This window comes from Plasmodium knowlesi, assembly GCF_000006355.2.
Source record: "Plasmodium knowlesi strain H genome assembly, chromosome: 8".
NCBI lineage: Eukaryota > Apicomplexa > Aconoidasida > Haemosporida > Plasmodiidae > Plasmodium > Plasmodium knowlesi.
This window is the reverse complement of record NC_011909.2, coordinates 1,848,038-1,860,966: the sequence shown is the minus strand read 5'-3', so window position 1 is coordinate 1,860,966 and position 12,929 is coordinate 1,848,038. Positions and strand designations below refer to the sequence as shown.

At 32.7% G+C, this 12,929-nt stretch overlaps 3 protein-coding genes across 3 annotated transcripts; 1 reads left to right on the top strand and 2 right to left on the bottom strand.

Annotated features, from left to right (window-relative positions):
• Positions 1-1,250: 1,250 nt before the first annotated feature.
• Positions 1,251-2,163, top strand: PKNH_0840900 (Plasmodium exported protein, unknown function; the record flags this gene model as incomplete). The annotated part of the gene is made up of 2 exons (XM_002258990.1): positions 1,251-1,414; positions 1,617-2,163. 2 exons carry the CDS (start codon positions 1,251-1,253, stop codon positions 2,161-2,163), a joined length of 711 nt encoding a protein of 236 aa, XP_002259026.1.
• A 2,325-nt stretch (positions 2,164-4,488) lies between these two features.
• On the bottom strand, positions 4,489-5,613 carry PKNH_0840800 (conserved protein, unknown function; the record flags this gene model as incomplete). The annotated part of the gene is made up of 1 exon (XM_002258989.1): positions 4,489-5,613. One exon carries the CDS (start codon positions 5,611-5,613, stop codon positions 4,489-4,491), a length of 1,125 nt encoding a protein of 374 aa, XP_002259025.1.
• Positions 5,614-6,776: 1,163 nt separating this feature from the next.
• PKNH_0840700 (pre-mRNA-splicing factor PRP46, putative) lies at positions 6,777-8,774 on the bottom strand (the record flags this gene model as incomplete). Its single annotated transcript, XM_002258988.1, has 2 exons — positions 6,777-6,854; positions 7,077-8,774. 2 exons carry the CDS (start codon positions 8,772-8,774, stop codon positions 6,777-6,779), a joined length of 1,776 nt encoding a protein of 591 aa, XP_002259024.1.
• Positions 8,775-12,929: the final 4,155 nt, after the last annotated feature.

Here is a 12,929-nt window from a genome sequence, read left to right as displayed (position 1 = left end):
TGTTAATAAAGGATTTAACTGTTTTCTTTTTCTTAATTTTTTTGTACAACAGATACAGTATATATTTTTGTCAGCTTATGGCATTGTGTCCACAAGTAAAATATGTTGTGCTACACAAATTAATCGTTAAAAGTGGAAAGGAAAAAAATAGAACGAAAAAGGGAAAGATTGTCTCCAAACTTAATAGCAGAGTAATGTTATATATGCTGTAACTAGTTCAATGGGAGAAAGCCCGCCAGGGTTATTACTCCTTCTATTGGTTGCTCCCACAACATTGATGCATTATTTGTTTTTTTTCAGAAACTTTCAATTTCTAAGCAGCCTTTTTGGTACTGTTGTTCATTTAGTTATCTTTTTATACATGTACTTTACAAACATTTAAAATAGAAAAAAAATGGAATTATTTCTTAAATAGCCGACTCTTATTAAAAAATATTTTTTTGCCTCTGAACGATTTAAAAATTACATATTTGTATTTACCTTTGGTCAACACAATTTGGCTAACCAACAACAGGATTAAGAGAAGATGCATGGAAGCGATGAACCCTTAACAACAGGTTATTTTATTAATTTTTTTTTTTTTTTTTTTTTTTTTTTTTTTTTTGCCTTACGTAATTAATACTATAACATGAAAATACTTAATGTAATGCCTCATTAAAATAGATAAAATGAAGTACATTTAAATATGCAACTTTCTTATTGCCACGAGTATATATCTCGTTTTTATTCTAATAATTTATTTTGTTCTACAGATAAAATGTAAATCTCGCACCCGCCGTCGTAATATAAGTGCAACCGTTTGTTTAAGCAAAACTTAAATGTAACAATAATACCAATTTTTAAGCCGTATTTATAAGAAGCGAAAAAAAAAAAAAAAAAAAAAAAAAAAAAAAAAACATAGTTTTATGGCATATAGAAGCTTGTTAATTAAGATTAACTGTTTGACCCTTTTACGCAAAATGTACTAATGTCATACGATTTGTTCATCCATTAACAGATGAAAGTACTACCACTTCGGAGAGAAAAAAAAAAAAAAAATAATTAGCAAGGTTTAATAAAATTCAGCAAATATTAGCAACAGGGACAAGGCACCCAAATAATAAAGCAATAGAATAACCCAAAACCTACTTTACTCACCCCTGTTGCTCATGTGCCCAATCTAATATTATAAAGCATAGAGTATCCAATTTAATAACAGTTGAATAGCTAAAATAACACATTTATGCAGTTTACAAGTATACTAGTTAACCATGTGCAGCAATACAAATCTGTACAACACCTTTGCAAAAAAATTACCTTTAAATGGCGACTTAGCGAAACAAAAGTTCGAACGGTTACCCCGCAATGGAAACAAAACTACTCCATTTTCTAAGCTTTTAGTGATATGCGTCTTGATCCTTCTATGTCTATTCCCGTAAGTAGAAATAGAAAATCGCCATTCTGTTATCAACCATAATTTTTACATTTGTAGAAGCACTGTTTTTGTCTACAAAAATGTGCATACAAATGATTCCGTTCACGTTTTTTTTTTTTTCCATCTGTTCATATATATTTTGCACTTGTTTATCCCTTACAACTTTTTTTTTACATGTATATGTACAAATCCCCCCACACAGTGCGTTGACCCAACGAGAGGGCTCTATTTCCCCAAAGCAAGTGAGCCACAATGGCAGAAGCTTAGCACTGCAGAAAATGGGGAGAGATCCCTGGTCTAGATCTCCAACAAGCGCCTTAGACGATCTAGAATTTCAAATGATCGTAGAAAGGTGGGCCGATTTTGAGCAGAGGATGAAAACAAAATGGGAATATATAGAATACCAAGAATATGATGCATGGTATAAACTCCTCTTCGGCACCTGGTTAGTAGGATCTCTAATGATGGACAAATCATCCGACGCTATAAACATATTTCAGACTTGGTTAGATATGTGCCACATAATGGGAATGAAACGTATACATAAAAATCAAGGCGATAAGGAAATTTTAGATGGGGTCATCAAAAAACTGAAAAAAAAAGCTTTCAACAAATTAATTAGGGACTGGGATACCGAGATAGAAGATTACTGGAAAGATATCGTAAGAATGAAGATGGAAAAAAATATGGAATGGTGTAATTTTCTAAGAGAAAAATGTAACGCCTGGATAAGCTACCATTTCAGCTGAACGATCCCCCATACGGAAGGCGACCTATATTCCTCTAAATGTGAATAAGGAAATCATCATTATGAAGCCAAGATGAAGATGTTAAAATGTTCAGATGCACAGTGCTCAATATGTAAAGATGTATCGATACATCTTGTTCCAAACAAGTTTAGGCATGATGCAAAATATGTGTTAACGTTAACCTATATGATATACAACGGGGGGAATACAGAACATTTTATGTGCATGAAAAAAAAATCTCACTAAGCATCTTCACAGATAATATAAAAAATTGCTAATAGCTCAATAAGTGCCTCTCTTCCTGCAGTCTAACCGCTACTACACAGATGAGCCATTTGTTTTGGTTATTAACTCTATGAGTTACATATCTGATGAAACTCCTGTTGGCATGGCGTAATGAGTGCAACAAAATATATATATGTGCACTGCTCATGTTTAAATGAAGTTTCAACTAATTTTATTTGTTCATTTGTTCGTATGGCGTTATCGCTAGGAGTAACTAAAACATACTAAGAACACCATAATAAAAAATTAACCTACTTTTGCGTTACGCCAATGAAGAGTTAAACACACTCATTTTTAAAGAATTATTATTTATTATTTATTCTTTTTTTTTGTTTCACGTATTATGTGTGCATTATGAATATTCGAATTATTTATACGCACTAACTACACTTTTACAGTAATAATCAGTTTTTTTTTGGCGCATTTCTAAACATACAAAATGTCTATTTAGCTAAATGATTGGGAAAAAAGTAAGGGGAAAAAAAGGTGTTTTTCTTAAAACTGTGCCTTTTGATTTTTCTTTTATGCTACCCTTACATTCTTCCCTTGAAGGAAGCATGTAATTTTCTTCAGTACCCCCAAATGAAAACCATTTAAGCACCTTTCCGTGGTACATTCATGAAATATTTATGAAATATTTATGAGGAAAATTTCGCATCTTTGTTACCTTCACCGAATGGTGTAATTCTATTAGCAGTATGCCCCTACTTATACCCCTGCAGTAAATGGATCAAACCATGATGGTCGATGTGCAGTTCACCGGCGATAGTTCCTTCTGACGCTCGTCCTTATTAGGAGCTTCGCCTGAATAATTAGGAAAATCCTAAAAGACATTTTTCACCCATTTTCCCATCATGTTATTCACACATTCACTTATATTTTAATTAAAAATTAACCCCTTTTTTAAACATCTATCAGTGCATTCACAAATGTGCATACTGTATATATGATGGAAGTTTGGCTCCAGTACTGGAAATAATGGTAATACCCCCAAATATGTCACCTCCGAAGAACATCGTGCGCCCACAATTTTGTATGTACACAAGGCATTCCATTTATTTAAGCCCATTTCTATACCCAAAGAATTAAGCAGAAAAAAGGAAAATTCCCAAAAGTTTCATTCACATAAAAATAAATATATATATAAAATAATGGAAAAAATCAGTGCACTATAAAATGCTCAAATACAAACTAATAAACTGAGATAGTTCTTACCTCCAAATAGAGTTCATAAAAATATAAATGCACATATGTATGTGAAAAAAAATGGACCCACGTATTCGCTTCTCACAACTGAACGCCTGCACACACACATCCACTTAAAAGCCAAAATTGTACCATTTAAGGCAGATATTCGTAAACAAAATAGCCACACTGCAATATCTTAATTCGACAGAACAAACTGTGTCTGATCCACTTTAAGAGACCTTTTATTCAAAGTTGGCATTAAACTATGCTACGATAAAAAGAGTGCATAGGTAATGCTAAATAAAACAAAAAAAAAAAAAAAAAAAAAAAATTCAGATCATGCACTTTTTTCCTCTTTATAAGAAAAAGAAAAAAACAAACAGTGTAAATTTCTTATCCCCTTCTACATGCATAAGCAAATTATAAATGCCTCTCAAAGGCTCCGTCATAAGAACAAATTATTTCCAACTGGGCTGACACACAAAATGGACGATTTGAAACGGCACTATACGTGTAAATATGAATGACACAATTTTTGCTATTGTGAATAATATATACCTACCTTCTTGTCACTTTGCATTCAGCGTTTGTATTTTTCCCAAGCTCACTAATTTGAGTCGTCTCCAATGTTACTTTTAAGATTTACCTACAAAAAAAACCTCATCCTACAAATTAACGTGACCAACTGATCTCTAAGTGACATCTCCCTTTTGTTGTATACAGTTATGTTCAGGAAGAAATTATCACCCTTTTGTACCCCACAACAAGGCGTACATACCTACCTACCTACATACATACATACATACATACACACATTTCGTTTCCTCCTTCTCCGGCTGTTCAAAGCATAGTTCAAAACTGCAGAATTTTCCTTGAAGATAAATCACTCTCCTTCAATTCCTTAACCAACTTGTCGCTGTATATGTTCCTAATTATGTCCGAGTGGCTATAATTCTTGACGTGCCCATATACGTACAAATCGTGCAATATTTTTCGTATGGGAAAATAAAAAGGAAACGCAAAAAAGTTATAATTTGAAAATGGGGGGAATAATATTTGAAGGGAAAAGTGATTTATTGGCGAAGGGTACGAACAACCGATATACAAATATCTTTTCAAACTTTTTATTTTATTTTTAACATTCACATCTTCAAGTTTTTTAAAAAATTTACACAACCCTGATTTGTCCTTAACATTTTTTAACACTTCTATATATATATTTTCATAATTTTCATTCAGCTTTTCAATAATGTTAGTTTCGTTTACATTTTCTAAATGACTCTCCTTCTCATTACTCCCATTCTCCAAAACAATGCTTTTTTTTTTCTCCTTAATTATTGTGTTCAGCTCAAACAAAATATCTACAAGCTCGTCATTGTAATCCGCGTCGACCTTCGTGGAAACATTATACATGTATCTGTAGTGAACCAATTTCCCTTTACTAATTAGAAGAAAGTACAGAAATATATCAATGACAAAGTACACATAGTTGTACAAATGCAACAAGCAGTTTATGTTCTTCCTCTTTAAATTCTTAACATCATACATAATGCCTTTAAATAAAACCATAAGGTTAAGACAGGAATTGCTGTGCGGATTATTTAATATGATATAATCATAGCAATTATAGTACACGTACAATTTATCACAATTATTTATAAGCCCATTTTTAAGGCGAACATATTTATCATCAATTTCCACATTATTCAATAGCGGTGCGGAAAAGTTGCTACTTCTTACAGCTTTCCTGTCAAAAGGCTTCCACTCCTTTCGTACATTTATGATATCTGTAAAAATGGTGTTCTTTATTAATCTAATATCATTGTCACTTAGTATGCTATCACAGTACACACACCTGCTTACATTATTTATGTTTAAACTTGTGCAGTTGCTGCACACTTTTTTATATAATCTGTTTGTGTAGTATTTTTTTTTTTCACACGAGTAGTATATTTGCCTCTTTGCAATTTTTATCATTTTCTTTAAAGCGGTTTTCTCTCTGAGCTCAGCGTCTGAAGCATGTTCCTTTTTTTATATTATTCTTTTTCTCCTTAACAAGAAATGTTTCCCTTTTAATTTGTTACACTGTCATATTTATCAAAAATGTAAGGAACCTAAAAAAAGCAGCTTCAGAAAAAATTATTTCTTTTTTCAACTTTTTTTCAAAATTGGCACTTAAAGTTAATCGGCTAATGGTATGCTTCGTCACAAAATTGTTTTTCGTAAAATGTCATTTTTCTTTCTATTTCCATCCCTTCTGGATTTTATTCTCAAATGATTCTGTTCGTCCACTCTACACCCCATGTTATTTTTCAGCGCTTCCTTCTTTCTTAATTTGCTCCTTCTCCTCCTATACGATGTGTTAAATTCCTTCTTTACTTAAAGCATTTGAACGGATCTAATGTAAAAGGGAACTTAAAAATGGGAAAGCACACCAAAAAGCAGGGAATGTTCACACGCCCGTTTTTGCATTACTATCTGAACGCATTTCCTTTCAACTTTTGCAGTGACTACAAGAGAACTAGGCGTTATATCCTTCTCACAACATTTTTATTTTACATATGAATGGGAATACTTTATACAAAAAAAAAAAAAAAAAAAAAGAAAATGTTGCTAAAGCAATTTCTACAAAGTTTAAAAAAAATAAATTCTGCACATCAAAGGGAGTAATGTCATGTTACGGGTCACATAAAACAGGTTTCATGCTTCAAAAAATATGTCACATAAAACAATGCAACAAATACCCTTTCTGACATTCCCGTATGTGGCAATATTTTTATTTAAAAAAACTGTACTTCTTTCGCGACACACGTTGCGCCAATTTTAAGGGGAACAATTAAAAAAAAAAAAAAAAAAAACGTTGCCCCGTCGCAGCGCATTCATGTGACTTCTAAGATCGAATATGTGGAAGTGAACGTATTTCTGCAAATCGCACGAACACCACTGTCGTAATAATTACGTGAGACTTGCTTTCCCCTTTTTTCTAATGGTACAAATATCCTTGATATAACAAAAAAAAAAAAAAAGAACAATCGCGTTAGCAGTTCCGTATGTGTATATATATACATGCATTATCACATACACATACCCAAAACAATGCGCCGAACTTATTCGCGATGAAATGGCGCCCTGTGGCCGCGTCAAAATTTGAAGCTTTCGTAGGGGTTCCACTTGATGGGGAAATTTTCGGGTGTCGCATCTTCATTTTCTCTCCAAATCTGCGTGGGCACAGAAAAAAAAAAAAAAAAAAAAAAAAAAAAAGAAATGTTAACAGACACATTTTGCAAACGTAAAAATGAGTTCTTTCATTTTTCACATCGAATTGATACAGTATAGGCAGAAAGAAGGCAAGCAAACAATGTTCCGTACATAAATACATGCACATACACACAACCCTTTCATGTATGCGGTTAGGGTTATTTCCCCCCTTATTGCTCTACCTTAATGGACTTATCCCCGTGGGTTGTTATCAAGCGGCTTTCACTTTTGTCGAAGGCCATGGCTAGCGTGGAATTCTCACACTCGACAGTCCCGGGAACCACTTTGTTTGATAACGTATCATATTTATAACCGCTGGACCAATCGTAAAAGTGTAGCTGACCATTGTTACTTCCTAGGATTAAAATAGATGAGTCACTAAAATAGGAATCTTGCTTAATTAAACTACAATTAATTATAGAATTAAAGCCTGTAATGTTCCTATCAAATTCAGCATCCGCTCCACACCACACTTTAACATTATCCGTGCCACAACTACAAAAACTATATTCAAAAGGATGAATAGATAGTGACCGTATACTTTTTTTATGATGCGTTAATGCTATTCTGCACTTGCCATTATTTAAATCCCACAACCTTATCATTTTATCTTGAGATCCCGAAACAACCTGTGGCTCAACAGATTGCGAACACAGAGACATAATAGTTCCTGTGTGCCCTGATAATACAAAAACGGAGCTCTTTGTTCTAATATCCCAAACTCTCACTACAGCATCACGACCCCCACTCATGAGTATATCTAACGATGGATGTAAGGATAAGCAATACACACCCGACAGATGCCCATGATAATCTCTTATCACTTTGTTGTATTCTAAATCCCAACATTTTACTCTGTTATCTTCACCACAACTGAATAGATAAGGATTTCTCTTCGAAATTTTTATATCGCGTATACTATTTATATGACCAGTTAAGGTTAATTTTAATTTACACGTTGCTAAATCCCAAATTTTAATTAATCTGTCATTTGCACCAGTAGCAAACCATTCGTTGCTTATGTCCACGTCGACACAGTTTACCCATCCTGAATGACCCAGGATTACTCTGTACAATTTGTATGGAAAGTGCCACTTGGGTTTTTTTATTTTTTTATAAATATCCAACGTTTTTATATTTTTTAGCGCGTCACTGCTTAGTACACTATCATCCGACTTTTTTATAATCGGTCCACTGTGTACTTCGTTTTTTCCCCTATCCACAAAGGGTAAAATGCTATTCTTTTCATTATTATTTTTCGCCAATTCACCCATCTGATTAGTTATGGTGCTTTCATTCATGTAATTTAAATCATGTCCTATATCATCCTGCGTAACCGTGTCATCATTTATAATGCTACTTATGATGGAGGATTTCTTTTTCTTTTTCTTTCTTTCCTTTCCCCTTTGTGTGTCATCCTTTTCCATTTTTTTTAAGTATAATTTTTTAACAGAAGAATATTCATCCAATTCTTTAATGTTTATATTCACCTTTATGGACGTCAATTTTTTTATAACATTTTCTCTTAAGTTTTGTTTTCTTGAATTCAGTTCATTTTCCTTGTACATTTCTTCTTGGCTCTTTGTAGCGTTTCCATCTGCAATTGCCAAGGTGGATATTTCTTTTAAATCCTTTATTCTCTTATCCTCATCCTCCTCTACCTTAGCAATTCTGTCATTTATGTTCGTGTCATATGCAAGGAGGCTATAATTAAACGGTGTTAGTATGTCATTTCCCACGAACATGTTCTTTGACAAACATAAGCTTTTTTTTAGCATGTTTATTTCCCTTTCGTTTTCGCTAACACTTTCAATTTCTTTGTCATTACCACTGCCATTGTCACCTGTTCCCTCTTCAGCGTCTAGAGAAGCATTTTTCATTTCTACCCTTTAAAAATATTTATTATAACTTTTCAGGGTGGAAGACGACTTCGTTCTTCTGCATCACAAATTAATGGCGCTGTTATCATCAATCAAAATGGTAACAAGATCAAGTAGTATACTGTGCTTTCTCTTCTATTCAAAAAAAACCAAGCGTGTGATTTACTTCTCACTTCCATTCAATATTACCATGTGGGGGTGAAGTAATGCCAACAGTAAAACCTCACATTTGGCATGGCCCGGACTGAGTGTAGCCTATATATACCAAACGTGCAACGCAGATTTAACAGAGAATAACTTCACGTACATGGTATGGCATAATAATGAAGCAAAAAAAACCTACGTAAATTGTAAAACAAATAATATACTTTATAATTTTGTGGCCCCCTTAATTTTTTTCTTTTACAAAATACGTTACGTGACATTTTAACCGTACATTGAATGATAATGAAAAAGGGCACCTTGACATGGTGCTTGGCTCCATATTTCCTTCACTCCCTCAAAATGCTGCCTTTTTTCCTCTTCCACTGGAACAACGAAGGCAGCAAAAATGCAGAACCCCCACGCGATCGGTGGTATGTAAAAGTAAAAATTTATAAGAAAAGGCCAAATATGAAACATAAAAAATAAAAAAGTGCTTTCAATTCATATGAACAGAATGTTTTTCCTTTCCGAGAAAGAGAAATCTTTCAGATTAATTTGCAATTATTTTTCAAACTTTCGAAATTCATCTGAAATTACTTTTCTAAAAAATGTAAAACTATTCCAAATATTGTAAGCAAAATGCGTGATACAAAAAATATAAAAGAAAAAAAATCATCTCTTATAATACAATAAGCATAATTTATGTTGCTTTGCCAGTGGAATTTCCAAGAAAAAAGCATCATGGTGTAAAATGTATAATTATACAAATAAACACCGCATAATATTTTTTTACTGAAAAAGGAACTACAGAAATGAATTGTACTACTTTTTTGTGAAATGGCTGCTAAAAGCACACAGTAAAATTTTTAACTTTTTAAAATCACTCTACTGATGTGTCAAATGGAATGTATATATATATATAGAAAGGTGAAAGCTTTTCTATATAGTATATAAAAAAGAAGCCCATCGCACACTTTTTGAACAATTGCAGGCATTGTGGACAATTACCTCTAAATAGATGAAATAAACGAGGTAGCACTTTTACTATGGCCTAATATGCTCGGAACGAACAACGTCAACAGGTGTTATATTGTAAATTAAAATCGGAAATTGGTTCCATTTTTCTAAATAGCTAAAAACGCCTTTTTCGTGGTATTCGAAAAATGAAGGAAAAAGCAACGTTGAAAATGTTTAATCTGTGTTTACAGTAAAATGGAACAAACGTACGTAGGCCTTTTAAAAAGGCAAGCATATAACCATTGAAATTCTCAACTAAACATGCAGCAGGTCGTTGGTCATAATTCAGCACACACTTCTGTGAAGCGTCGCTCTGCATACGTTATATAAATATATTTATATATATATGTACATAAATGAATATTTTCGCATGCTTGTACGGAGCTACAGAGCACCTTAAAATGAATACATAGAAATTCACACAATAATTTTGTCTTTTTCCCTCATTCGCACCTTTGGCATATCATTTTTTTATGGTTCTGGTTTGGGAAATTCAGTTCGATGCGCATAATTTAAAAAGCACGGGAGAGCGTCTATACCGCACTCATTTAGTTCCGTTAGGTGAGCCGACGGATAGCACAAAGCAGGTACACACCTACCTTTATGAATTCGTCTTTGCATGCGCACATTCCTAATTGAACTTATATTTATATTTCCATTTATATACGCACACACACCCTTTTGCCCTTATCCTACCCGTAAATGTAACTTTACAATTATTTCACAACCAGTTCCTCACCAGGAGGTGCATGCATGCACACGATGCTGTGAAAATCGATTGAGATACACACTTAGGCAGTTAAAAGTGCGTCCAACCATTTTGTCAATTAAATATCCTCACTTCTGCTGTTGCTTTCTCGCACGTCAACATCTCTTCATATTTTTTTTAGAACCATTCCTCCTCCAGTAAGGATTAGCTTATAAGCTAATTGTTACAAAAAAATGATCATCCCTATGTTACATTTTTTTTTTAAAACAGTTTTAACGGGAAAATATATGCATATGAGCTAACGGTATATGTACACATACGAGTGCTGATGCTTACTCATTAGCAGTAAGAAGGGGGCGAAACTTTTCAATTCCGCGAAAAATACAATTCTCCCTATGTCCCGTGCAACACACGCCTTGGGGTTGGTAATTAAAAAAAAAAAAACAAAGGAAAACAAAGCTTAAATGAATAGCCGGCAATTTTTTGAGAAATATACATATGACGTCGGAAGCACAAAATTGTATGTGCGAAATTTATTGCTCAACGCAACAATTTTTATGAGCATTTTTTTGTCGCTACATATACATGTAAATATACGTACGTTAATGTATAAAGCTTTTTTGTCCCTGCTGAATTTTTTTTTGTAAAATTAAAAAAATTTCTTTTTTTACTTTCATTGTACCCTTTTCTTTTTCGGAAGTCCTACAATATAGTTTATGTACATATATACAATACCATTTGCTTTCCATTTCTTCTTCCTTTTCATTCATTCCCAGTTTCCATTTAACCCATATATATATATATATATATATATATATATATATATATATATATATTTTACAATATACCTTTTTTTTTTTCTTTTTTTTCCCCTTACTCTTTTATTCCATACATGCTATAATACGATTTGCCAAGCCAAAACACAAAATTGTGCTTATCATTCCAAGTACAGAAAGATTAACAGCTTATTAGCTTGTTTTTCATACATCCATTTGACAGCTTATTTTTAAATGTTTCCGCAAATTAGGAAAAAAGTGAGGCCTTATTTGAGGATATAATTGCGCCTTCTTGTACAATATTATATAAACTGCCCTGGGATTTATATAATAAAAAAGCCTTTATTATTTTTTTTTTTTACTTCATTTGGGAAAAAATATAAAAAAATAAAGTTGGCAAGAATGAAAAACTTCTAATAAGGCACATTTATTTTAATCACATTTTTACCAGCACAGTAACATTTATAGTTAACGTAATATGCGTATGAATTTACAAAAATGCCTTTTTTATTTTTCCACCCAATGCAAATCAACACAAAAAACTTTTCACGGAGGACGCCCAAACCACCCATTTCCAAATTATAATATAAAGCCAATTTTCCCCAAGCATATATAAAATATAGTAATGACATATATAATAACATATTCTACTTATATTTGCGTACAAAGAGGGATAATATTTTTGTGAATAAAAATAATAAATAAAAAGTATAAAAAATCCTACCATGGATTGCGAAAAGAAGAAAAAAATTGATGTCATTTGCCAAATTTGAGAATTAAAAAAAATTACAAATAATTGTGGTTATATCTCCTGCATTTTAACTGATCAACAGGAATTGAGAAGAAGACATACCATTAATGGTTTCTCCATATAATTGTTTACATATTCAGAACACAAAAAAAAATGAACATTCCAGTTTTATGCAAACCATGTAATCTTTTGTTCACATTTTCAGAAAATAAAAAAAAAAAAAAAAAGGGGGGTGTTTCTTAACAACTTATATGAATTCAGTGTGTTTTAGTGAATCTGCTTGCTTTATTTCATCGCTTAATTTTCCATTTTGATGAAATATATATTTGTACAATCCCAGAGTTATACTCTACGTAAGGACATATGTATATATACATATATATGTTTATATATATATATGTACGAAGTGGCAGCATAACGTTCTAATTCCCATGCGCTGACCCCATTACCTACAATTTCTCATTTTCTCTATTTGCCCCCTCCACAATAGCGTTTCATTTTATACATTCTATTGTCGACGAATGAAGAATAACTGCGTAAGGCTGCTTATACATTTTTATTAGCCACTTTTGCTACATCTGTGAAAGCATTATATTATCATCGCATGACCATTGCCCATATTTTCGTGGCCAAGTGTTCCCCGTGTATATTCGTTACTGCGCTCTCCTCAATAATGAGGAGACTACGTAACACATTTTTTCGATTGAAAATTTAGTTATGGACTATATGCATATGCGTATGTATGCATACACATATCC